The 23,046-nt window shown below is 64.1% G+C and overlaps 2 protein-coding genes across 2 annotated transcripts; one reads left to right on the forward strand and one right to left on the reverse strand.

The window, feature by feature from the left end:
• The first annotated feature begins 602 nt into the window (after window positions 1-602).
• On the forward strand, window positions 603-11,518 carry LOC127012728 (zinc finger protein 398-like). Its single transcript, XM_050890961.1, has 9 exons — window positions 603-704; window positions 1,615-1,741; window positions 3,041-3,154; window positions 3,472-3,600; window positions 3,700-3,834; window positions 4,374-5,281; window positions 6,687-7,070; window positions 8,039-8,165; window positions 9,922-11,518. Exons 1-9 carry the CDS (start codon window positions 603-605, stop codon window positions 10,977-10,979), a joined length of 3,084 nt encoding a protein of 1,027 aa, XP_050746918.1. The 3' UTR covers window positions 10,980-11,518.
• Window positions 11,519-13,114: 1,596 nt separating this feature from the next.
• On the reverse strand, window positions 13,115-22,118 carry LOC127030018 (zinc finger protein 777-like). The gene is given in 9 exon segments (XM_050915933.1): window positions 13,115-16,418; window positions 17,406-17,519; window positions 18,259-18,369; window positions 18,372-18,432; window positions 18,435-18,544; window positions 19,640-19,828; window positions 20,868-20,994; window positions 21,273-21,569; window positions 22,095-22,118. Coding segments are annotated over 9 exon segments (2,148 nt in total). The 3' UTR covers window positions 13,115-15,303.
• Between the last annotated feature and the right edge of the window lie 928 nt (window positions 22,119-23,046).

Below are 23,046 nucleotides of genomic sequence, written 5' to 3' on the forward strand. Positions count from 1 at the left end.
CACCACACCGGGCCCGGCCCTTCCCCGCACATCAAACCCCGGCTCTCCCCTCCCGTGTGCGGCCGCCGAGCCCGGCCCTTCCCCGCCAGGCGCCCTCCCCGCCGCCGCAGCCCCGGACCGCTCACCGCCACCTACCCGCCGCCGCTCCGGACCTACCGCGCCGTAACCGGAGCCGCCTCCTATAGCCGCAACCGGGTGCCCGCGGCCTTACCTTGCCGCCAGGGGGCGCCGCTCCCGCCGCCGCTCGCCACAGCTCCCCCTGCCGGCCGGCGGCCCGCTGCGCCGCCCCGCGGGACTGATTGACAGCTGTCAATCACCGAGAAGTAGCTAATTTGAAGGGGGGGCAACCAGCCGAGAGGAAATCCCCCGAAGTCCCCCAGGGCGGCATTTTCCCGCGGGTGACCCCGAATTCGCGGTGGCCAGCGGGGAGAGCCCGCCCCGGCGTGACACCGGTGGGGGGGTGGTGGGGGGGGAAGGCAGTGCGCGGCACCGCCCGGCCGGCAGGGGGCGCTGTGTCACGCGGCTCTCCTCGGCGGGCGGGCGGGGGGCGGCGGCGCGGGCCAGCCCTGACCCTGCCCGTCCCCGCGGCCGCGGCGGGGGCCATGGCGGAGCTGCACGCCCGCCTCGAGGCGCTGGAGCGGCGGCTGGAACGGGCGGAGGCGGCGCTGCGGGACGGGCCCCCCTGGGTGCTGCGGCTCCCCGCGGTATGGACCGGGGCGGGGGGGGGGGCTTGGGACGAGCCTGGGGATCGCTTGTGGGGAGCAAAGGGTGAGCCTGGGCGGGGGGTCGGGGGGTCGCTTGTGGAGCCATTGTGGGGCTGAGGGGTGTCCTGGGGCTGGTAGTGAGCCGTGGGGCCACTTAGGGGGCTGTTGGGGGGCGATGGGGGCTGGAAGTGGGGCTGCAGGGTCGCTTAAGGGGCCATTGTGGGGCTGAGGGGTGGCTTGGGGGGCTGGGGGTGAGCCTGTGGGGCCACTTAGGGGGCTGTTGGGGGGCGATGGGGGCTGGAAGTGGGGCTGCTGAGGGTCGCTTATGGGGCCATTGTGGGGCTGAGGGGTGTCCTGGGGCTGGTAGTGAGCCGTGGGGCCACTTAGGGGGCTGTTGGGGGCGATGGGGGCTGGAAGTGGGGCTGCAGGGTCGCTTAGGGGGCCATTGGGGGCTGGGGTGAGCCTGTGGGGCCACTTAGGGGGCTGTTGGGGGGTGGTGGGGGCTGGAAGTGGGGCTGCAGGGTCGCTTAGGGGCCATTGTGGGGCTGAGGGGTGGCTTGGGGGGCTGGGGGTGAGCCTGTGGGGCCACTTAGGGGGCTGTTGGGAGGGTCAGGGGGCCTGGGGGTCGCTTAGGGGGCCGTTGAGGGGCTGGGAGCTGTTTGGGGGGCTGCTGAGGGGGCTGAGGTGGCTTTTAGGAGGCTGTGGGTGAATCCAGTGGGTGCTTACGGGGCTGGGAGCTGGTTGGGGGGGGGCTTTGTGGGGGCTGGGAGTGAGCATGTGGGACTTCTTATGGGGGCTTTTGGGGAGCTGCTTTTGGGGCTATTGAAGGGCTGGGGGGTGATGTCTGAGGGGCTGGGAGCTGTTTGGGGGGGAGCTGCCCCCTCCTACAGCCCAGCCCCTGTGCTCCCAGGTGCCGGTGACTTTCGAGGACGTCGCGGTGCACTTCAGCATGCAGGAGTGGGCGAGCCTGGATGATGGGCAGAAGGAGCTGTACAGGACCGTGATGGAGAGCAACTACGAGACGCTGGTGTCCCTGTGTAGGCTCCGTTTGCGCTGGTTTGGCAGCTGCCGTCGCTGCCTGGGGAGCTCTCTCGGGGTTACTTTTCTGCCTCTTTGCGTTTCACTGGGATCTCCAGCCCTCAAATGATCCACTCAATTCCCTGTCCCCTCTGGCAGCAGTCGGAGGTTGGCAGGTACATGCAGGAGGGGTTAGTAAGTGCTCGGTGTCTTCTCCTCATGGAGAACAGGTACGCTGAGCTCCCTGGGTTGTCATCACAGAAATTCCCTCTTCCACGTCTGTCTAGATCCTCGTGTGGTTTCCCGTCAGCATGGCAGATGTGGCGTCCGTTTGTCCTGCTGTGGGGAGCGAGGCTGGTCGCGCTCCCTCGGTGCAGGGGGAGAGCTAGGCAGGGGAGGAGATCTCATGGGGCAGCGTTTGGGGTGCTTCTGGCTGGATTTTCAAATGCGTGGCCCTCGCAGCTGGAAATGAGCTTTCCAAAAAGTCCGGCGGGATTCGATGATCTTAAAAGTCTTTTCCATCCTAAATGATTCTGTGATTCTATGACACCCTGCTTAGCCCAGCCAGGGCCTCGTGCTCGTAATTAATTCTTTCCAGTGCTCAGGTGATGGAGCCAGGGCCTGGACTTCCCAGCCAGGGCCCCCCCTCTTGCCGTGGGTCCCCCCTGCAAGCGCATCCCGAGGAGCCGGAGCAAAAGTGCTGAGGAAGGAGGCGAGGGGCGAGCGTAATCCCAGAGCAGGGCAGGGAACCCCTGCCTTCCCGTGGCAGTGCCTCTTGTCGCAGTGCGGCGAGTCAGCCGTTCATCCTCGCCCAGCACTGCGCGCTCGGGCTGGCTGAGCTCCTGGCTGGTGAGGAGCAGCAGTAGCGATACATGGTGGTTTGGAGCAGCTACAGGTAGTGAGGCAGGCTGCGGAGCTGTGGGGACGTGTACCTGTGCTAACGTTCGACCGAGAGCCTTACAATTCTCTTCCTGTGCTTCAGAATATTTTCCTATCTGCCAGGTGAATTTCTGGGAGAACGGGGAGTTTCTGTAGCAGGGATTTCCCCCGCCTGGGGAGGAAGGATGGATTTTCTTGCAGTTGTTGCTGGGTGGGGTTGCCAGACATGCCAGAGGGTGCTTTTCATATTCCCCCCTAGAAGTGCTGCCTGCCCCGGTCCCTGTCTGTGTCTGTAACTCCCCGTGTGCCAGCCCTGACGCTGCCCCGGTTGGAGATGAAGTTTTTCTGGGCTGGGACTGACTCTGTGTTGACAGGCTGTGGGTACACCCGCAAAGACGCTGTCGCATCTTGCCTCTGATGTCTGTCTTGCTCTTGAACAGACTGTGCCCTATCCAAGCCTGAATTCTTATCTTGGATCGAAAGAGGAGAAGAGCTGTGCATGCCGGTGGAGGCAGACCTGGAGGGAGCAGACGTGTCCCCGGAGCCAGCCGTAGGTGCGGGACACCGGATTTCTTCTGTGCCAGAATCCTGGCTCCCGGCCGCTTACCGGGACGATTGCGGTCCCTGCCCTCAGCCACAGGGACTGAGGTGTCTCCTGTGATGGCTGTGGACAGTCTGCGCTGGGAGGGGACACGGGGAACGTGTGCTGGGACACATCGATAGCCTGGAAACCTTCCCCTGACCCAGCAGCTGCTGTGTGCTGCAGAGATCCTGATGCCCTGTGGGCCTGGGAGGGGGGACCCCCGCCCCTGCGCTTGCTCCTCTGAGCTCCCAGCGGGCTGCCGGTAAAGCCGAGTGCCCTTCTCCCCAGAGCTGGACCGCCCGAGCTGCGCGAGCGATGATGGTCTGCTGGAGATGAAGACGAAGGAGTCTTGCGAGGGGAACCGTAGGGACCCGGAGGAAAGCAGGAGGCTGGCGGTCACAGCGAACTGCAGCGCACGTGAGTGGCTGGCAAACCCAGCTGATGCGAGGGATCCTGGGCCCCTGCCTGGCTGTATCTTACCCAGCATCATCATCATCACTCCTCTTGCCTTTGCAGCACACGTCCCTCGTGAAGCCACCGCTGTCCCAGCAGATGGCAGCCAGCCGACCCCGTCCCCTTCCTGCCCTCTCTCCGCGTGCTGTCGTGAAGCGGTGAATCTGAACTGGTCTCCGTTGCCTCCCCCCGCAGCAGGTACTGGGACAGAGCCCTTCATCCCTCCTTGGCGGGGCCGGCAGCCTCGAGGAGCCGCTGGCATGCTCAGAGAGCAGCAGGAGGTTTGCACGGGGCTCTCTCTGGGCCCGGGGCTTTCAAGACGGGATTTTACACGATTCAGACAGGCCAAGGAAGGGTTCTGGCAGTAAATCCTGTTGCCAGCCTTGAAACTGTAAAGGACGAGGCACGGCGTGGTGTGAACGAGCCCACCCAGTCGATTTGCTTCGAAGGATGAGCCCCGATGTTTCTGTTAGGCTCCCCCCGTCCTACCTGGGTGACATCTCAGACCGCCCTTGGGGTGTCTGCAGGGATGAGCTGTAGCTGTGCCCGGCCTTTATGCAGTCCGGCTGTGAAGACGCCGAGCTTGGAAGAGGAGAGCGGGGCTGAGATTTGTGCTGGCTGCTGGCCGGGGAGGGTGTGGGAGGCGAGGAGGGGCTGGGAGGAGAACCCTTTGCTGTTTATGCCTTGTCCTCCAAACCACGTGGAAGAGTAACGTTTGGGTTCTGAAAAATTTCCAGCAGATGCCGAGGTGGGGATCCCAACGGAGGTACCGCAGGAGGAGGTCACTGCGGAGAAGCCGGCGGTGCCCGAAACGCCCTCGAACGGTCTGGAAGAGGAGGACGTGAAAGATTCAGGGAACGGTGGCCAAGGTCTGGCAGGAGATGTTCCCGAAGAACCGGGTAAGGAGGCGATACCAGATGTCTGCAGAGTGACGGCACAGGCAGATCCCAGCTGCGCGGTCGCCGCCCCGGGAGAGCCCGTGGAGGGCTCCTGCGTGGGCCGGACTGCGGCCTGCCAGCGAAACTCCACCCGGGAGAAATTCTACTCCTGCCCCGTGTGCAGGAAAAACTTTCTGTTGAAAATCAACCTCGTCATCCACCAGCGGAGCCACAGCAACTGCGTGCCCTACGTCTGCGCGCACTGCGACCGCAGCTTCATGTCCAAGAAGAAAATGCGACGTCACCTACGGGCCCGGGCGGCCAAGGGGTTCTGCCAGCCCTCGGAGGCGGAGGAGTGCTCCAGCCGGGCCCCGTGCCCTGCCGCCCAGCCCCGAACCCCGAGCAGGGACTGCGGCACGGTGTGGGGGAAGCCCAGCCCCACCAGATACCCGCTGTCGCCTGGGAAAATGATGTACACGTGCAACGAATGCATGGAGAACTTCTCCAGCCAGAGCTTTCTGCTCCTGCACCAGCGACGCCACACTAACCACCACCTCATCCTCTGTCCCTGCTGCAACAGGAGCTTCACGTGGGCCTCTGACTTTGTCCGCCACCACCGGACCCACACGGGCGAGCGGCCCTACCAGTGCGGCGTGTGCCAGAAGACTTTCAAGCGGCACTACCACCTGGTCGTGCACCAGAGGATCCACGTCCGGCAGGAGAGGCCGTACCCCTGCAGGGACCGGCTGCCTATGCCGGCGGCACCCGTTTAAGCGCGGACGCGGAGGCGGGAAGCGGGAAACGTAGCAGAAGAGGGGGTGGGAAGCCGGGAGGTGTCCTCCCGGGGACAGGAGGCCGCTCTCGGACCTTCTCCTCTCTCCCTCTTCGACCGCGGATGCGAGTGGGTTGGATGAAGGCAGGAGCGCGGGCAGAATTGCCCAGCTCCTCCTGCCCTGCCGCGGGGACGGAGGGTGCCCAGCCCTGCCCGTGCCGGCCCTCGGTGTGCGGGTCGCTCCTTGTTCCTGAGCCCCGGCGGGGCGGGTGGGATGCCGGGAGCGGGACCGGGCGCTGCTGTGGTGGCGGAGGACTCTTCCCTTTTCGGGAGAGCGGCAATACATGCTGTAGAAATGGGGATGCTTCCCAGGGTTGAACGCGGCTTCCTTTGGCTCCGGGGAGGGCGTGGGGGGAGCCCTGCCCTGCCTGGCCGTCCCCGGCGAGCGCTGCGGCGGGGCGGGGGGTACCGGGAATGCCGGTGGGGTCCTCGCGGTGGGGGAAGTGAGGCTGGAGGAGCACCGGGCATTGGGGGGGGAGAGGGGTCGCCTGGTGCTGGGGGTTGGCGGGCTGGAATAACGGGAAGGAGCCGCGGTCCTGGTGTGGGGATGGGGATGGGATGGGATGGGGATGGGGATGGGAGGGGATGGGGAAGGGGATGGGAGGGGATGGGGATGGGGGGGATGGGGATGGGGTTGGGATGGGATGGGGATGGGGATGGGATGGGGGTGGAAGGGGAGGGATGAGATGGGGATTGGGATGGGATGGGATGGGATGGGGATGGGATGGGATGGGATGGGATGGGATGGGGATGGGATGGGGATGGCGATGGAAGGGGAGGGGATGGGGATGAGATGGGGATGGGATGGGATGGGATGGGGATGGAAGGGAGGGGATGGGATGGGGATGAGATGGGGATGGGATGGGGTGGGATGGGATGGGATGGGGATGGGGGGGTCCGGCCGGGCCTCGGGGCGGGGGGGAGGCTGAGAGGGGCGGGCGCGGGGCGGCGCTGTGGGCGGGCCGCCAGGGGGCGCTGTGGCGGGGCGGCGGCGGCAGCGCGGGCGGCCATGGCCCGCTGGGGCCCCGCTCAGGTACGGGGCGGGGGGGGGGGAGCGGGAGGCGGCGGCGGCGGCGGCTCCCCTCAACCTTCCCGACCACCCACCCCCGCCACCGCGGGCAGCGGGCGGAGGGGACCGGCCCCGGCCCCGCTGCCGTCGACCCTCGGCGTCAACCCGCGGCGCCGCGCTGGAGGGCGGCGGGCCCGGCCGGGCCCTGAGCCGCTGTGAGGGGCGGGAGGGGACGGGCCCGCCGGTACCGCGGCCCCACCGGCCCCAGACCCGAGACCTCCCCCCCCCCGCCGGGGGCAGCCCCTCATCGCCCCTCTCCTCCTCACAACAGGAGCCCGAGTGGGGGCCCGAGGCCTGGCAGCCGCTCCCGCCGCAGCCCCACGGCCCCGGCCCCGAGGGGGACAAGCCGCCGGCGGTGCCGGAGATCTCGCTGTGGACGGTGGTGGCGGCGGTGCAGGCGGTGGAGAGGAAGGTGGAGTCGCAGGCCCTGAGGTTGCTGAGCCTGGAGGGGAGAGCGGAGACGGCCGAGAAGAAGGTGACGGGGCTGGAGAAGGCGGTGCTGGACTTCGGCAGCCGGCTGGAGCGCAAGTGGGCCGCCCTGGCTGCCCTGGTGCAGGAGAACACGCGGCGGCTGGAGCACGTCGAGCGCCAGCTCCAGCACCGCAGCTGCTGGGCCTCCAGGCCAGGCCCGGGCCCCGGCGGGGACGAGCCCAAGGTAACGGCGACGAGCCCCACGTAACGGGGATGTGCCCGAGGTGACAGGGATGAGCCTTGGGTCACGGGGACGAGCCCCAGCTAATGGGGATGTGCCCATGGTGGCAAATGGGGACAAGCCCCAGCTAACGGGAATGTGCCCAACATAATGGGGATGAGCCCTAGTTAACGGAGACGAGCCCCAGTTAATGGGGACATGCCCAAGGTAACAGGGACAAGCCCCAGCTAACGGGGATGTGCCCAAGGTGACAAATGGGGACGGGGATGTGCCAAGGTGACAAATGGGGACAAGCCCCAGCTAACGGGAATGTGCCCCAGCTAACGGGGATGTGCCCAAGGTAACAGGGATGAGCCCCAGCTAATGGGGACGTGCCCAGGGTAACGGGGACGAGCCCCAGCGGACGGGACGTGCCCAAGGTAATGGAGATATGCCCCAGGCGACCGTGCGGCCGGTGAGATGCGGCATTGGGTCTTGTGGGGAGCTGCGCAGAGCAGCATGGATGCGGCCCCTCTGGTGCTCTCCCTCGAGAGCCAGCACACCAAGGCCAGCAGTCAGAGGCTTCCCGCTCCTCCCTGTCCCCTGAGAGGGAGCAGACGCACCCCCTGAGCATTGTCACCCTTGTTGGGTCTTACTGGTCACCTCACCGGTGGGACAGTGCCTTCCCACCCGTCCTGCTCCGTGTGAGGGGGTTACTGCTCACCTGGCTGCTTCAGGCTGCTGGTGTGGATCAAGGGAAGGAGAGGAGCTTGTGAACCTGTCCCGGTTGTGCCGGGGGGGAAACAACTGAGCCTCACTGGGCCGACCTGAAATTGTTCCCTGGGTTCAGGCCGTGACATGGCTCCTTTCCGTAGGAGCTCTGGACCCACAGTGCCTTACCCCGTAGGCTGCTTTCCTGGGGGAGCGGTGGGGCCTGGGGGGGGAATGGACGAGGTGGGGAAGCGCCAAGGCGGTGCCTCCTGTGGTTTCAGATGCCAGCGGCGTGCGAGGATGACGCGGCCAGTTTGCCGGAGCAGGAGTGGGGGAGCTTGGACAGCCGGCAGAAGGAGCTCTATAGGATTGCGATGAAGGGGAGTTACGAGGCTGTGGTCTCTCTTGGTGAGGTTCGGTCTCTACTCACGTGTCAGACACACTGTCATCCCCTGGGCTGAATCCAGCTTACGACTGCTTGTAGGCTGCTGTGTTGTCTGGGTGCTTGGAGGAGAACAGGTAGTGAGAGGTGACGCCTTTACACGTTTAAGGTTTGGTGCCCCTTGGTTGTGGGTGACAACTGTGCTTCACGCTCACCCTGTGCATCCGAAGAACACCTCGTCTTGCCAACACAGCAGTGCTGTCAGCGGGGGCACTCAGACGCTGCCAGGATTTGGCTCTCTGTCAGCCCCGATTTGCCCTGCGAGGCTTTGCCCCCGTGAGCAGGAGCACTGCAGGAGGAGCGGGCGCCCGCTGGAGTCCCGGGACTCAGCACAGTGTCTGCAGGAGCAGAGGAGAGCCCTCCCCGCGCAGTCAGGACAGTACGTGGCGGGGATTTCAGGTGACATGCCCATGCTGTGTCCTGCAACCTGCGTTCCTGCACCATTTTTTGCCAGGACACGGGCCGTACATATACCACCCTGTAGGGATTTGCTGCAGACGGTCCTAAATTTTAGCACTGATTATTTTGGGCTGAAATTTTAAAGGCTGACTGCCCGACAGTCACCACTTCTTGGGGTAACTGAAATCATTTGCCTGGTTTGGCTGACACCAGCCTGCTTGCTCGGATGGTCCTGGGAAACCTGAGCCGCTGCTCTGGGAGCCCAGGATCCCTCCCGGCGCCCCACAGCTCCTGCTGTGCGAGAGCAGCCCTTTACCGAGGCGAGCTGGTGCTGGTCCCCCAGCGTCAGCAGATCGTACCGCCGCTTCCTCCTTCCCAGGGCCCGGGGATGCTGGCTCCAAACCCGCTCTGCTGCCGCCGGCCGAGGATGCGGAGGATTCGGGTACGAGGACCCACCGGCTGCCGGAGAAGGGAGCGGTGTCGGGGCACCTGGCGGCGGTGAGTCACAGCAGCCGCTGGGCAGTGAAGGCTGAGGACGAGTGCTAACGACACGCCTGGGCTGGGCAGGGTCTATGCCGGGTGCGCTGCTCTGCTGCTGCCCGCACGCCGCTGCTGCCTGCCCACAAAGCAAGGGGGGTTGGAGCCTGCCCGCAGCAGTGCCCCTGCCGCTCCCGCTAGAGACAGGGCCAGCCGAGCCGATCACGTCCCTGCAGGGAGCGTTTCCAGTCTTGCACGGGGTCAGAAGCTGTCGGGAATTTACGCCATGTGATCGGGGCCTCCTTAAAACTTTCAAGACCAAATCTTTAAGCCTGGGAGAGCCCCCTTGCCAAAAAGAGTGGAAAATAGGGAGAGCTGGGGCAAGGCTTAGCGGAAGGGTGGCTCTGCGGCTGTACGCCTGCGGACAGACACTCCCTCCTGCTCCTGGAAGGTTTTGCTTTGATCCTTTTCCCCAGATTCACCCACCTAAACTCTGCCATTCCTGACAAAGTTCCTTCCAGGACAGAGGACTCTGCAGCCTCAACTTTGCCTCATGTTCCCTCTGGTTTGGTTTCTTTACGAGTGTTGCATTGTCAGTCCATCAAATGTCCCTGAGGTCCAACAAGACACCCAGATAACCCCCAACAGGTGCCAGCACCCCCTCCACCTCATGTGTCCTTCTCCCGCTTTGCTCTCGGTAAAACCTTCCTGCTCCCTTTCTAACGGCGCATTTGCTGGTTCGTCTCACCGACGTGCTGCAGCGGCAGCTCGCCTCCCGCTCCTGCACTGGGGCGGCGGGCACGGGAGAGCTTCCCTTGCCGGGAATGAATTGCTGTCTCTCAGCAGGTGAGAAGATCGTGATCAAGACAGAAGAGCAGCAGCCCCAGGAGGAAGGAGCTGAAACCCTGGCTCTGCCGCAGGCACCCTCGGTGAGACTGGAAGAGGAGGTTCCCCTGAGCCAGGAGCAGCCGGTGCCCTGGGAGAGCCATGCTGGCTTGGACGAGCAGAAGGCAGCAGGACAGGGCTTAGGGGAGTTCTGCAAACACGGGACCGCCCAGCCCGAATTTAAGCCCGTGGTGGTGCCGGTGGAAGCTCACCCTGCCCCGGGCTTGCCCTTCCCGACAGAGCACGTGCTCGGCATGGGGACTGACCAGCCGTTCGCCCTGCCCCAGGGAGTGCCGCTGGGAGAAGACACCGCCGCAGAGGTGGCCTCGTTGCAGCCCAGCTCGGAGGAGCATCGTCCCTGCGCCGCGGGGGAAGAGCCCCGCACGCTCCCGCTGGGCTGGAAGAGCGTCCGGCTGAAGCGCAACCTCCTGGCGCGGCAGCAGAGCCAGGCGAGGAAGAGCAACGGCTCGTTCATCTGCACAGCCTGCGGGAAGAGCCTGGCCCACCACGCCGCGCTGCTGCGGCACCAGCGCCTGCACACCGGCGAGCGTCCCTTCCAGTGCCCTGCCTGCGGGAAGAGCTTCAACGAGAAGTCCAACCTCAACAAGCACTACCGCATCCACACCGGGGAGCGTCCCTACTGCTGCCCCGCCTGCGGCAAGGGCTTCATCCAGAAGCACCACCTCCAGAAGCACCAGCGCATCCACGGGGTGCAGCTGCGGGGCGGGTGGGCAGGCCGGCCCGCGCGGGCCAGTGCCGCCGGGGAGCGGCTCTACCGCTGCATCGAGTGCACGGAGAGCTTCCCCCAGAAAGCGTCGCTGGAGGAGCACCAGCGCCGGCACACCCAGCAGCGGCCCTTCCAGTGCAACGGCTGCAGCAAGAGTTTCCGGCACCGGCAGTCTCTGAACCACCACCAGAAGGTCCACGCCGTTGCCAGCTCTCCTGCTGTCAGCTTGCCGAACCATGACCGGGAGCTGGAGACCAGCCCCTGCAAGGCTTTGACCCAGGATAATCGGTAGCGTGAGGGCTGGAGAAGGGAAGGGGCAGCGTTTCTCCAGGCTGCTCCGCAGAGATGCAGCAGCCTGCGACGACGGGACACACCAGGCAGCTGGTGTCGCACCGCCGCGGGGCTGGTCGCACCGCCGCGGGGCTGTCCACAACACTGCGGGGCTCGTGGCACCGCCGCGGGGCTCTCTGCATTGCCGTGGGGCTCTGCACCGCCTCAGTCTCCAGGAAGAGGAGGACGGAGGCAGGCTGATGTGCTGTGCGGGCAGGGAAATGCACAGAGGGCGAAGAAACTGGCCCAAGAGGCAGCGGAGGAGGTTCGGCGGCCGGAGCCGAGACGGGTTGTGCCGCTGCCCCGTGGAAGGGGGATTCAGCTGAGGAGCAGCTGTGTCGGGTACCGCAGAGCGGGGAGTGGAGCGGTCAAACTCAGGGTTATTTAAACACCACCAGCGTGGAGGTGGCGTGGGGGCGTTTGGTGGCCCGGGTAGGGGCTGTTGTGGCTGGGCAGCGGGCAGGGTCATCGGACGAGCCGGGAAGAGACTCGCATAAAAGACTGGGCTGACGTGGTCTCCTCTTGTCCTCTGGGGTGTTGGCGAGGCGCAGGCTCAGGGCTCCGGCAAAGGGAGCTGTGGGTACGTGGCCCTGTGAATTATAACGTACGCTTCTCCTGTGGGTGCAGTCAGGCATCCCGCTCGGCATGCCACGGGCAGCCGCCCCGTGTCCCCACCGTCACCCGCTGCTTCCCATCGCCTGCGATGGCGTGAGGCCCTTTGCTCTGGGGGACGGGGAAGAGCCCGGCCCTCGCCCCGGCCGGCCGGCGTCAGGCACCCTGGGGATGAGTCCTTGCAATTACTGCAAACCAGGAGCCGGAGCGTGAGGGGGCCCTGGCCTGCACACCAGTCCCAGGGAGGAGAAGGATGGGGCGCCTGCCTTCTTGGCCACGAGCAGAGGAACACGGAGCTGCCCGGTGGGAATGCAGAGCTGTCCCATAGGAATATGGAGCTGCCAATCACAGCCCCACTCTGTGGGATCTGGGCCCCATGGGACTCCCTGGCAGCACTGAGGGCATGGTAGCAATACAGAGTGATACCTCCCTCCTGCCTGCAGCCCTGCCTGCAGCCCTGCCCATGGCGGTCAGCGCCGCTCCATCGCCTGCCCTTCCCCGGTCCCCTTGGCCACTCATCCTCCTTGGCCACGGTCCCCGTATGGCAACCGCCGCGGTGGGGCTGGGCTGGCGTGGGGCAGCATCAGGCCCCAGGGTCAGGGTGGCCCCAGGGCTCAGCCCTCTGCACCCACTGTGTTTGTCTCCGTGGGGGAGCACCCAGCACGGCTCTGCGGGGCCCAGCAGCCTGAGTGCCCCGGTGGAACCGCCCCGGCCCTGGGGCTCCCCGGGGGCAGCACTCGCAGGCAGCGGCACCCCGGGGCACAGGCAGCACTCGCATCCCCTTGCGTTGGGTGACGATGACATCCCGGGGGACACGCTGGGGACAGTGGTGGGTGACAGCACCCCGGGGACACCCCTGCCTGCAGCTCCACCCTCACACAGCATGGCCGCTGCCAGGGGCTGAGGTCCCGGCGGCCATATCCACTGAGGGCACCCCAGCAGCTTTGGCGGCCATGTCAAGCGCAGGCAGAGCGGCCCGGTGGGTGGCGGGAGCTGGGTGGCCCCGGCAGCCTGGGCTGCCCCGGGCAGGGTGCTGCAGCTGCCGGGGGGAGGATCCTGCCCCTCTGCCCAGCCCTGGGGCACACACCAGTGTGCTGGGCCCAGTGCAAGGGACTGGGATGTACTGGGGGGTGTCCAGTGAGGTCTGAGATGGCGGCAAAGGGCGAGAGCATCCCCCTGCATGGCCGCAGAGGCGGCTTGGGCGCTCCTCAGAGTGACGGGAGGGAGCACAGAGGCCGGGCCCAGGCTCTCCCGGAGGCTGCGGGGCCTCGTGGTCCAGCTGCCCCAGGCACAGCCCCGCTCTCCGGGCTCCCCCGGCCCCCGCTGCCCTCCCAGCCCAGCTGCAATGGGGGACAGGCCCACGCCTTCCCCACAGTCGCCCTTGGGACGTTCCCCGGGGGCTTGGCCGGCCCCCGTGTGCAGAAGGGGGTGACGGAGCTGCCGGCGGTGACCCCCATGGGTCCCCCCCAGGCTGGAGCTGCCCTTTGCCTCGCTCCGCCTGGGCCGATCCAGGTTACCCCTTCACCGGCAGCGCCGGTGCCAGCTCAGCCCCCCACAAAGCAGGCAGCTGTACAGACAAATACTTTACTGATTCCATAGCCTGAGAAAAGGATCTGGGATTTCATAGGAAACGCTGGTCCCAGTCACAACAGCTTTAGAAGAAATGCCTCGGTTGGGGCAGTCGGCCCGAGGGAGAGGCCGGCCCCTCCGCACCCGCCACGCTGGCCCTTGGAGGTACTGCCCACCGGCAATACCGTCACACCAGCTGACTCATCCCCTGTGTCACTGGGATCAACTGGGTGTCACTGGGATCTCTACCTGGGCAGGGATAACCAGCTCGGTCACTACAGCCCGCGCCGCCGTGCTGTGCCAGAGCAGGGCTCGCTGCCAGACCCACCATCGCCACACAACCATAAGGCATCAGCCGCCCCTGTATCCTACAGGGCTTGGCAGCAGGCAGCGCCGTCCCTCTGGGGACACGGGGCCAACCTGTCTGCCACCGTCACCCCCTCATGGCTAACGCCGCAGCCCAGGCACGCTCTGCAATCGCGGGGGACAGGAATCGAGTGAGAAACCGGCCCAGAGGAGCAGTGGGACTTGGGGGGTGTCCCCGAGGAGCAGCGCTGACACTGCTGTCCCTCCGCGGGGCAGGGACGTGGCCGGGCACCGCTTGGCACCGAGGATTACACCAGGACGCGGCATGGGCATTTCCTCGGCGCCCAAAGCACGCTGCCCGCAGCAGCACCCCTGCAGCCCATCAGACCTCGTGAGTGGCCAGGAATGAAAAATGTGATAAGCAAACTGGTTCCCCACACTCCCTGCCCGGAGAGGGACAGGGACTTAGTGATGTCAAGTAATTACATCAAACAACTCAATGAAAAAAAAAAAAAACCTGGAAAACTAAACTCAAGAGTCCTAACAGCTTCTCTGTTTGGTCTGCACGGCAATGCCACCAGGACCAGTTTCTTCTCTCCGTACACAATTCGTGCTTCCCAGCAGCGCACGTGACACACGCAGGGCTCTGGCCGCGGACACGCACGGTTCGAGTGATTCCTGGGGACACCGGAGCCACACGTGGCCTGGCTTTCATCGCTTCCCAGGCTCCAGTTACCCGCCTGGCCTCTGGGCAGGTCTCACTCCGCAAGATGTCTGAGGTAGCTAGCAGAACTAGTCTTCCATAGGATTAGTTACGGTGGGATTTTGCACATGACTAAAGGAGACGGCCTGCAGTTTGGAGAGCGGGGGCTTCCTTCCGCAGCAGGGCCGAGCGGAGGGGCTGCTCCCGTGCAAGAGCCAGCGTCGGCGCGCGGCAGCCGACACGCCTGAGCCCCAGGGAGGAGTCCTCGCGCGGACTGCCGCCGCTGCAGCGCAGGAGTAATCTTACCCGTGAAGTATTTCTAAAGTGACTCTCCATCTGTGCAGGCTGGTCCTGAGGGAATTAACTCACGTGGGTGTTTCTGGCTCTCGCGGGCTGGCCTCGTTGAAGGAAGGAGTGCTGCTTGGGACCTCAGAAACACCCGCAGCACCCTCGCAAGCAGAAAATATTGTGGTTTGATTTGGTCTACGGATCTTCCAGTGCAACGTTCCGGTGTTCCCAGCCTGGTCGAGGGGTTAGCAGATTTCCTCACCAGGGTGGGTTATTAAACAAGCATGGCCAGGACGCGATGGGGTCTCGGAGATGCCACGCTCTCTTCATCCGGCGTCTTGGTCAAGAAACTTTGTCAGTGAAGTGAAGAGCTCCTTGGGAATCCCGCCTGGCTCGCCAGCTTGATTCCCTCCTCTCTGTCCTCTTCACCGTGTAATTGTATTGCCAAACGCGAGGGGTCAGCTCCTGCATCGAGTAACGGGTGAGCTCAGCTGCTGTGTGCAGTTCCTCTCGCTGGGCTGCAGGAGAGGTACCCGGTTATCTCCCAGGAACGTCAGCTCGGGAAAATTTCAGGCATCAGCCAGCAGACACGAGAGTCTGAGGAATGGTAAAACATTTTGGATCACTGGAGGCTTCTGTAATTTGCTCTCTGTGGTGGTATCCAAGCTTTTGATTCCTTCTACAATTCAGGAAGGCTCCTAAAATCCAGCGTACAGATGGTTCACAACCCCAGCGCCCCACCACGTGCAAAATCAACGCTCACGCAGTTTCTCTCCAGCGACACAAGCGGTTTGGATCTCTCCTGTCGTCATTTCTCCGTCACCCCCGAAACCGCTGCCCTATTTCCTAGTCTAACCACGGGCTGGATGGCTCTCCCGCCCCAGCCGTGGATGTGGCAGTTCTTGTCTGGCGGTCCGAGTTCTGCAGGACTGATCAGGAGCACGTTTGCTGGACCCGCTTTGGCTGCGGTGGCCGCTGGGCTAACGTTTCTCTCGGATGCCTGGGCTGGTGAGCGAGGAACGTTCCCGCCCGCGGGTGCCTCCGGGGCTCCTCGTGGCTGGGGCTGCCGGGGCGCTGGCACAACGGTCGCGGGCTGGGCCGTCGCGGGCTGCTGGAGCGCAGCCAGGGCTTTCTGGCGGTCGTGTATTTTCTCGTGGCGCGAGAGGTGAGTTCGGCGGGTGAAGCATTTCTTGCAGGCGGTGCAGCAATACGGCCTGTCCCGCGAGTGGGTCTGCAGGTGCCGCTGAAGGGAAAAGGTGCAAGAGAGAATCTTTTTGCAAAGACTGCATTTCAGCACAGACTTCCGACTAGACTTAGGACTCTGCTGTCGGGAGAAACACGCGCTGGACAGGCTCCCTCTGTCCACCTCCTCCTTGGCCTGGCCCAGCCAGGGCCCCCCAGCGTACGTCCCGTTGCCCAGGCCGTGGGCACCTCCGCAGAAAGCCCCGCAGAACCTCCTCCTCGGCCGGATCCTCAGCTCCGGGTGGACGTTCCCCCAGACCTTGGCCCCAAAGGCCCTGTCTTTTATGTGAATGCTCTGGTGAAGGTCCAGGTGGCGTTTGTCTGCGAAGCTGATCTCGCACATCGTGCATTCGTAGGGCCCCTCTTTGGCGTGGCTCCGCTGGTGGATGATGAGGTTGATTTTCAGACGGAAACGCTTCCCGCACTCGGTGCAGGGGTGCGACCACTCGCGCACGTAGCCGCGCCGGCAGTTGCCCATCAGCAGGCTGCTGCTCGCGCACCTGCTCGGCTTCTTCTTGCTCTTGGCCTTGGCCTGCTCGCTTTTGGGGCACTTCTGGATCTCTGGGCTGGGAGAGGGTGCAGAAACCTCTTGCAACGCCTTGGGCTCCTCTTCCTTCACCTTGACGTTTTCAGGAGAAGCCCCTTCACACGCCATTTCACTTTCCGTTAAAAAGCCTCCCTCTGAAACGGAACAACACAGGCATCGGTCATTCCCGCTCCCAGGACACACCCAGGTTGCGGTTAAGTCCCAAAGCACTGAGCAGGCTTTTGGCAATAAAGGAGCTACCAAGAAATCCGAGAACACAGTTTGGAAAGGTGCAAATGCCACCACAGCGTCCTGCCCACGCGCCCTGAGCAGCCCAACATGGTCTCGGGGGGGCAGATCTCTTGCTCCCAGGAAGAACCAGGCTGTCCTCTGCTGCAGTGCCGTCGGGGCCGGTGGCACAAAGGGCTCCGCCTCTAAAACCACGACACCGATGACGGCCACAGGAAAAAAGATCATTGAAGAGCGACAGCCTGCTGTACCGCAGGCTCTTCACTTCCGTCAAGCTTGGGACTGCCAGCAAACGCCAAACGTTGCAGGCAAACCGGCTCCCGTGAGGGCTGTGCAACGCCGAGGGTTGTGGCGAACTCTCCACGCCCGCCCCTGCAGCCCGGCCGTTCAGCCAGGCCCAGAACCAGTGCCGTTTAACCCTGCGCACCAGCGCTGGAAACAGGCTCTGAGTCCCTGGAGGAGGAAAGTGCTCTGCGCGTTAGCTTGGCAAAGCTTCAGGAGCAGAACAGAGGGTGTCTGCAGACGGCTGCCCCCCCTTCCTACACCCCCTGCTCCCTCTGCTTCTGGCACGGAGAAGAGGGCCGTGCCACGGGAAGCATTAGGCCACCCGAGCTCAAGGCCGGCTCTACCATAACGCAGCAGAGCTGGAGGCAGAAAGCATGCTACCGCTACCAGCTCTCCCGCAATTTCTGATAGAAGGAACCCAGACTGGACTGTTGCTCTTTCCGCAGAGACGACAGGGCTGAAACGCCCAACACCAGCCCCCTCCCTTGCTCGGTGATAAGAGAGAGGCCTGAAACTTCCTTCTCTGTCCCCATTTCAAGCACGTTAGCGAGCTGGGAGCTGCTTCCTGCCTGCAGGGCCCCGTCTCTCCCCTGCACAGGGTTACTCACCGGTGTTGGACTCAGCCGGCTCCTCTTCCATCTCTGTCTCAGGCTGATCTTCCCTGCGCCGCTCCTCTTTTTGCGCGCTCAGGGACATGACATTCATCACCAGGATGGGGAGCTCTGTTTGCAGAGAAGAGCAATTTTAAAAGACCTGTGGAGAGCTCACATCTTCCTGCCTTGGTGCAAGGCTGACCGGAGATGTGTTGGGAGCGTGCAGAAAAGCCAGAGAAAGCTGTGGCTCGAGAAGCCATGACATGTTACACCAGGGGAGGTTTAGATTGGATATTCGGAAAAATTTCTTCACCGGAAGGGTTGTCAAGCACTGGCACAGGCTGCCCAGGGCAGTGGTGGAGTCACCATCCCTGGAGGGATTTAAGAGACGTGTAGACGTGGCGCGAGGGACATGGTTTAGTGGTGGACTTGGCCATGTTGGGTTAATGGTTGGACTCGCTGATTTTAAGGGCCTTTTCCAACCTCAATGATTCTATGGAAAGCATGTGATGTGTTAGAAGGAACTGGAGTGAAGGCACACACAAGGACCAAAAGCAGAGGGAGGGCTGGGGGAAAGACACCAAGGTGCCGCGTGCTGTCACCTCTGCCGAGCAACCTCATCCTTCCTAAACCCTCCCCAGGTAGTATTCCCATATTGCCTTGTGCTCAGGCCCTCGAACCCCTTCCATTTTCCCTGGCAGCACCTTGACAACGCACCCCAAGGCTTCTGCTTTTCCCTGGCGATGCTCCTCTTAAGCACGGTGACCTGCCATGCCCTCTCCCACAGACACTGCTAGCAGACCTCCCGAGGGAGCTGGGACAGGAATGGCCCAGGGAAGCAAGTCCTCCTGGCACCCACGTGACTCACCTGTGTCAGCTTCCATGGGGACTTTATCTTCTCCCAAAGCCTCTTCCTTCTGGTCCACCTCTTCTGGTGTCTGCAGGGGCTCCTGACCACCTGGGACGCCTGTCTGCGGGGCTCCTGACCGTCTCCGATACGCGTCTGCGGGGGCTCCTGACCGTCTCCGATACGCGTCTGCGGGGCTCCTGACCGTCTCCGATACGCGTCTGCGGGGGCTCCTGACCGTCTTTGACGCAGAGCTCTTCGTCCCTCTCGATCTGGGAGAGGATGTCAGGCTTGGGCACCGCATAGTCTGCTCACGGGGCAGAGGAGCAGAGGACAGCGTGTTTTATTAGGAACTGGCTGCACCTTCGTTCTGTCGAACTCTCCAAGTGACCCTTCCGTCCCTAACCCCGGAGCTGGCAGGCAGTACAGACAGACGCAAAGATATTATCCACGCTCTAACCAGAAAGGTGGTGCTGCTTTCCTGGCCCTGCAGCAGGACCCACCCGCGAGCACGGCTGTAGCTCAAGCACAGAGAAGATCTAAGTAACAGAACAGGCACTAAAATCTCAAAGGAGAGGGACTGCCTCTGTCTATGTAACATCTTCTTCCTCTCTTCCCAGGAGCACTTGACAAACCAACCCCCAAAGACCCACTCAGGGCTCATATCATTTCTGGGTAACATTCCCCAAAGGCCAGAGCCTGCCCTGCCCTCTGCGCCCCGCCAGTGCTCACCCAGCCGCTCCTGGGGCTTCTTTAGCCCCCAACTCCTCAGTCCTGCAGCAAAGAGCTCTCGATCACAGCTCTGCCCGCACGCTTCTTCTTCTCTTGGCTCTGTCTTGGGGTCTGCCTGTCCCTTTCCAGCATCTCCTCCCTTCTTGCCCAGCCTTCGCACTCTTAACAATGCATTGTTCCAACTCTCCCATGCCATGCCCCAAGGCTCTCCTGACCGCTGCTGCTCCCCCCAGCACTAGCAGAGCTGCTCCAGCCTCCTCCTCCCACTGCGGGTTCCCAGGTTCCTTGCTTCCCACCACGTCTCCTCTCTCACCAAGGCAAGCAGGAGCGTCTTTGGAAGCCCCAGGGCTCCTGCATGCCATCAGGTGAAGGAGGATTGCCGCATTGCACAGAAAGAGGACGGGAAGGGATCACAAGAGCTCTCTCCCACCACTCCAGACGCCAGCCCAGCCCCTCCTGACAGGCTTTGTCTGTGTTTCTCCACGGGATTCACCTAACCAAGCGTAAACGTTCCTCTTGGAAGAAAGATTCAAGGTACTCCGTGGAGGTTCAGTCAATACAGTCAACAGACCCTCAGAGCAGTTCATCGCTAACAAAGACGCTGCTGGGAGATCTCCTGACAGAGCTGAGGCAGGAACTGCCACCTCCTCCCGGCACCCGCCTAACTCACCTGTGTCAGCTTCCACGGGGACTTCGTCTTCTCCCAAAGCCTCTTCCACCCGGTCCATCTCTTCTGGTGTCTGCGGGGGCTCCTCACTGTCTCCGATACGCGTCTGCGGGGGCTCCTGACCGTCTCGGACACAGAGCTCTTCATCCCTCTCGATCCGGGAGAGGATGTCAGGCTTGGCCACCGCATAGTCTGCTCATGGGGCAGAGGAGCAGAGGACAGCGTGTTTTATTAGGAACTGGCTGCACCTTCATTCTGTCGAATTCTCAAACGTTTTCAAGTGACCCTTCCGTCCCTAACCCCGGAGCTGGCAGGCAGTACAGACAGACGCAAAGATATTATCCACGCTCTAACCAGAAAGGTGGTGCTGCTTTCCTGGCCCTGCGGCAGGACCCACCCGCGAGCACGGCTGTAGCTCAAGCACAGAGAAGATCTAAGTAACAGAACAGGCACTAAAAATCTCAAAGGAGAGGGAAAGGCTTTGTCTTTAACATTTTCCTCCCATTTCAACTTTAGCAGTGAGCTGAAGAGCAATTCTAAGCTATCGTTCTGGTGTAGGGACAGAAAACTTCCCGCTCGGTAGAGACGTCTGCGTCAGATGGGCTGCGAGAAGAACAGGGTTGTTCTGTTTCTACAGAATATTATTGAGAAAAGCGAAGCCTCAGCTTCAGCAGCTGCACAGAGCAGCGCGTTACTAGTCGTGCCCAAGAAACGCAGCGAATATCTTACAGCCCAAACCATCCGAGAACATGTCGGGTGTCCTTAGAAAGACCGAGCATGATTAGGTTACTTCTTTACCAAGGCAGACGGAAATGTCCCTGTCGCTCTACATAGGGGCTAAATAAGCAGAAAACAAGAACTAGTTCAAGGTGCAATTATCAGACTTCACCCAGATAATTCCTGAACTGTGCTGGAAGATAACGATGGTTCCCTGACCCTGGAATCCCCTTACAGAGTCACTAGGAACAGCATCTCACATGGATTTTTTTTTTATAATCGATATTGCTTGTATTGCTATCGCTACTATTAGTTACTACAGATCTCTCTTACGTTGCTCATCACTTTACAAGCAGGACGGAGGGAAAACGCGTGGGTCTGACTGCCCAAGAGAGGTTCTGCTAGCTACAGGATCCAGCCCCACCGAACCAGACCGTCAGTCGGGCTGCGGTGGGAAGCAGTCCAGCCTCGCCGCAGGAGAAGCTCATCCAGAGGCGCAGACCCCGTGCCTTACCCAGGGAGATCAGCGTCTCGTAGTTCCCCCTCATCACAGCCCTGTACAGATCCTTCTGCCAGCGCTCCAGCCTCTCCCACTCCTGCTCGTTGAAGTACACCGAAACGTCATCGAACGTGACCGGTACCTGGAATCACAAGTATTACGCCCTTGGTGACTTCCGATGCAGTTAGATAACTGGAAACCACGCGCGTGCAAGCGAGTGCTTGCCTTTGGTTGCCGGAGCCCAGGGCAGGCACAGAGCAAAGCGTGCCTGGCCAGCCCAGGGCTTGTGAGCGGCAAGTCGAGGACTCGCAGGTGCTCAGCCACCCCAGCCCGCTGCTAAGATCACTCTGGCGCCTAAACCCCCTCCACAGCCACGGCGGTGGCACCGGTGCTTCCAGGACCCAGGCTGGACGCCGTTACCTTGGGGACCTCGCCCCGGGAGCCGGGAGGCAGCCGCAAGATCCAGAAATTCCTGTTCTTCAGGAGATTCTCCACGTTGTCCAGCCGCTGCTGGAGGTGCCCGTAGTCCTGGAGGAGGTTGCCCAGGGCGGCCAGGTTGCTGCCCAGCTCCCCGACCAGGTTCTCGCAGGCCAGCAGCCTCCGTTCGGCCCTCTCCGTCCGGCTCCGCAGCTCCTGCAGCTGCTGGGCCTCCGCCTGCCCCGCCGCGGCCCGTGGCCCCATGGCCTGCACTGCCTTGCGCCTGGGGGTGCCCGAGTCCTGGGGGGGGAGCAGAGGGAAGGGCAGCACGGGAGGCCACGGCCCTGGCCAAAGGGCACTCGGGGACTGGGGACCCGCTCGTGGCCCCCCTGGCACCCCAAGGGACTCCCACAGAGCCCACATCCCCCAGGGGACCCGCCAGACCCTGGCTGCCCCCCCTCCATCCCCCAGAACCAGCACCCCTGAGGGACCCCCCCATCCCCCAGGACCGGCACCCCTGAGGGACCCCCCCATCCCCCAGGACCGGCACCCCTGAGGGACCCCTCCATCCCCAGGACCGGCACCCCTGAGGGACCCCCTCAGACCCCCATCCCCCAGGACTGGCACCCCTAAGGGACCCCCCCATCCCCCAGGACCGGCACCCCTGGGGATCCCCCCGTCCCCCGGCTCTCCCGGGCTGTGGAGCCGCGGGCTCCGCGGCCGGCGGGGCCCGTACTGGCTCTGGGCCCGGGCAGTCCCGGCCGGCGGGACCCCTGCGCTCTCCGGGCCCTGTCCCGGTCCCGCCCGGCCCGGCGCGGCCCTCACCTGAGCGGGGCCCCGGCGGGACATGGCCGCCGCCGCCGCCACCGGCCCCGCGCGCCTTGCGGCAGCGCCGCCCGCCGGGCCGCCAGGAGGCGCCGCCTGCAGGGGCGGGGCCTCGCGGAAGGTGGGGCGCCCCCTGGCGGTCGGGAGGAGGCGGCGGCGGCGGCGAGAACGGGGCGGGGCCGTGACCCCGGGGCGGGACGGGCGACCCCGGTGCCACCCACGGCCGGACCCCTTGGAGTCCCCGGAACCCCCGGTGCCACCGACCCCCGCGCACCACTGACTGTCCCGGTCCCCCGGTGCCACCGACCCCCCGCACCCCATGGACTCCCCGGAACCCCTGGGGTCACCGACCACCGGACCTCCCGGTGCCACCGACCACCGGACCCCATAGACTGTCCCGGACCCCCGGTGCCACCGACCCCCGGATCCCCCGGTGCCACAGACCCCGGACCCCGTTGACTGTCCCGGACCCCCCGGTGCCACCGAGCCAAGCCCCACAGCCCCCGCTGGACCCCCCGTGCCACCCCCCACCGGTCCCCCGGTGCCATGGTGCCCCCGCACCCCCAACCCCGCGGGACCTGCCCGGGGGCCTCGGGCCGGGGGCTTTGCTCCGGGGTCGGGGTGAGCCCCCGCACCGGCACCGGCACCGGCACCGGCACCGGCACCGCACCGGCACCGGCACTGCCCCGCCGGGGGCGGAGCGGGGTCACCGGGCCGGGGCTGCTGGGCGCCGCGGTCCCGCTCCGAGCCGTGCCGGGGGCGGGCGGCAGCTCCAGCCGCGCTCCGCCGTGAGCGGAGAGCCGGGAGCCGGGAGCGGGGCTGCTCCGCCGCTGCTCGCCGTCCTGGAGCGGGCACCGGACCCGCGCCGCCGAGCCATGGCCGCGCCTCGGCAGGTAGGACCGGGAGCGCACCGGGATAGAGGGGGAGCACCGGGATGGAGGGAGAGCACCGG

The sequence above is a fragment of the Gymnogyps californianus genome, chromosome 2 (genome assembly GCF_018139145.2).
Source record: "Gymnogyps californianus isolate 813 chromosome 2, ASM1813914v2, whole genome shotgun sequence".
In the NCBI taxonomy this organism is placed as follows: domain Eukaryota; kingdom Metazoa; phylum Chordata; class Aves; order Accipitriformes; family Cathartidae; genus Gymnogyps; species Gymnogyps californianus.

Excerpts from the sequence above, each read along its gene's own strand:
- LOC127012728 (XM_050890961.1), top strand. The coding sequence starts at position 603 with ATGGCGGAGCTGCACGCCCGCCTCGAGGCGCTGGAGCGGCGGCTGGAA. Across the intron at positions 705-1,614 it reads GGGTGCTGCGGCTCCCCGCG|GTGCCGGTGACTTTCGAGGA; the intron begins GTATGGACCGGG and ends CTGTGCTCCCAG. Across the intron at positions 3,601-3,699 it reads CACAGCGAACTGCAGCGCAC|CACACGTCCCTCGTGAAGCC; the intron begins GTGAGTGGCTGG and ends TTGCCTTTGCAG.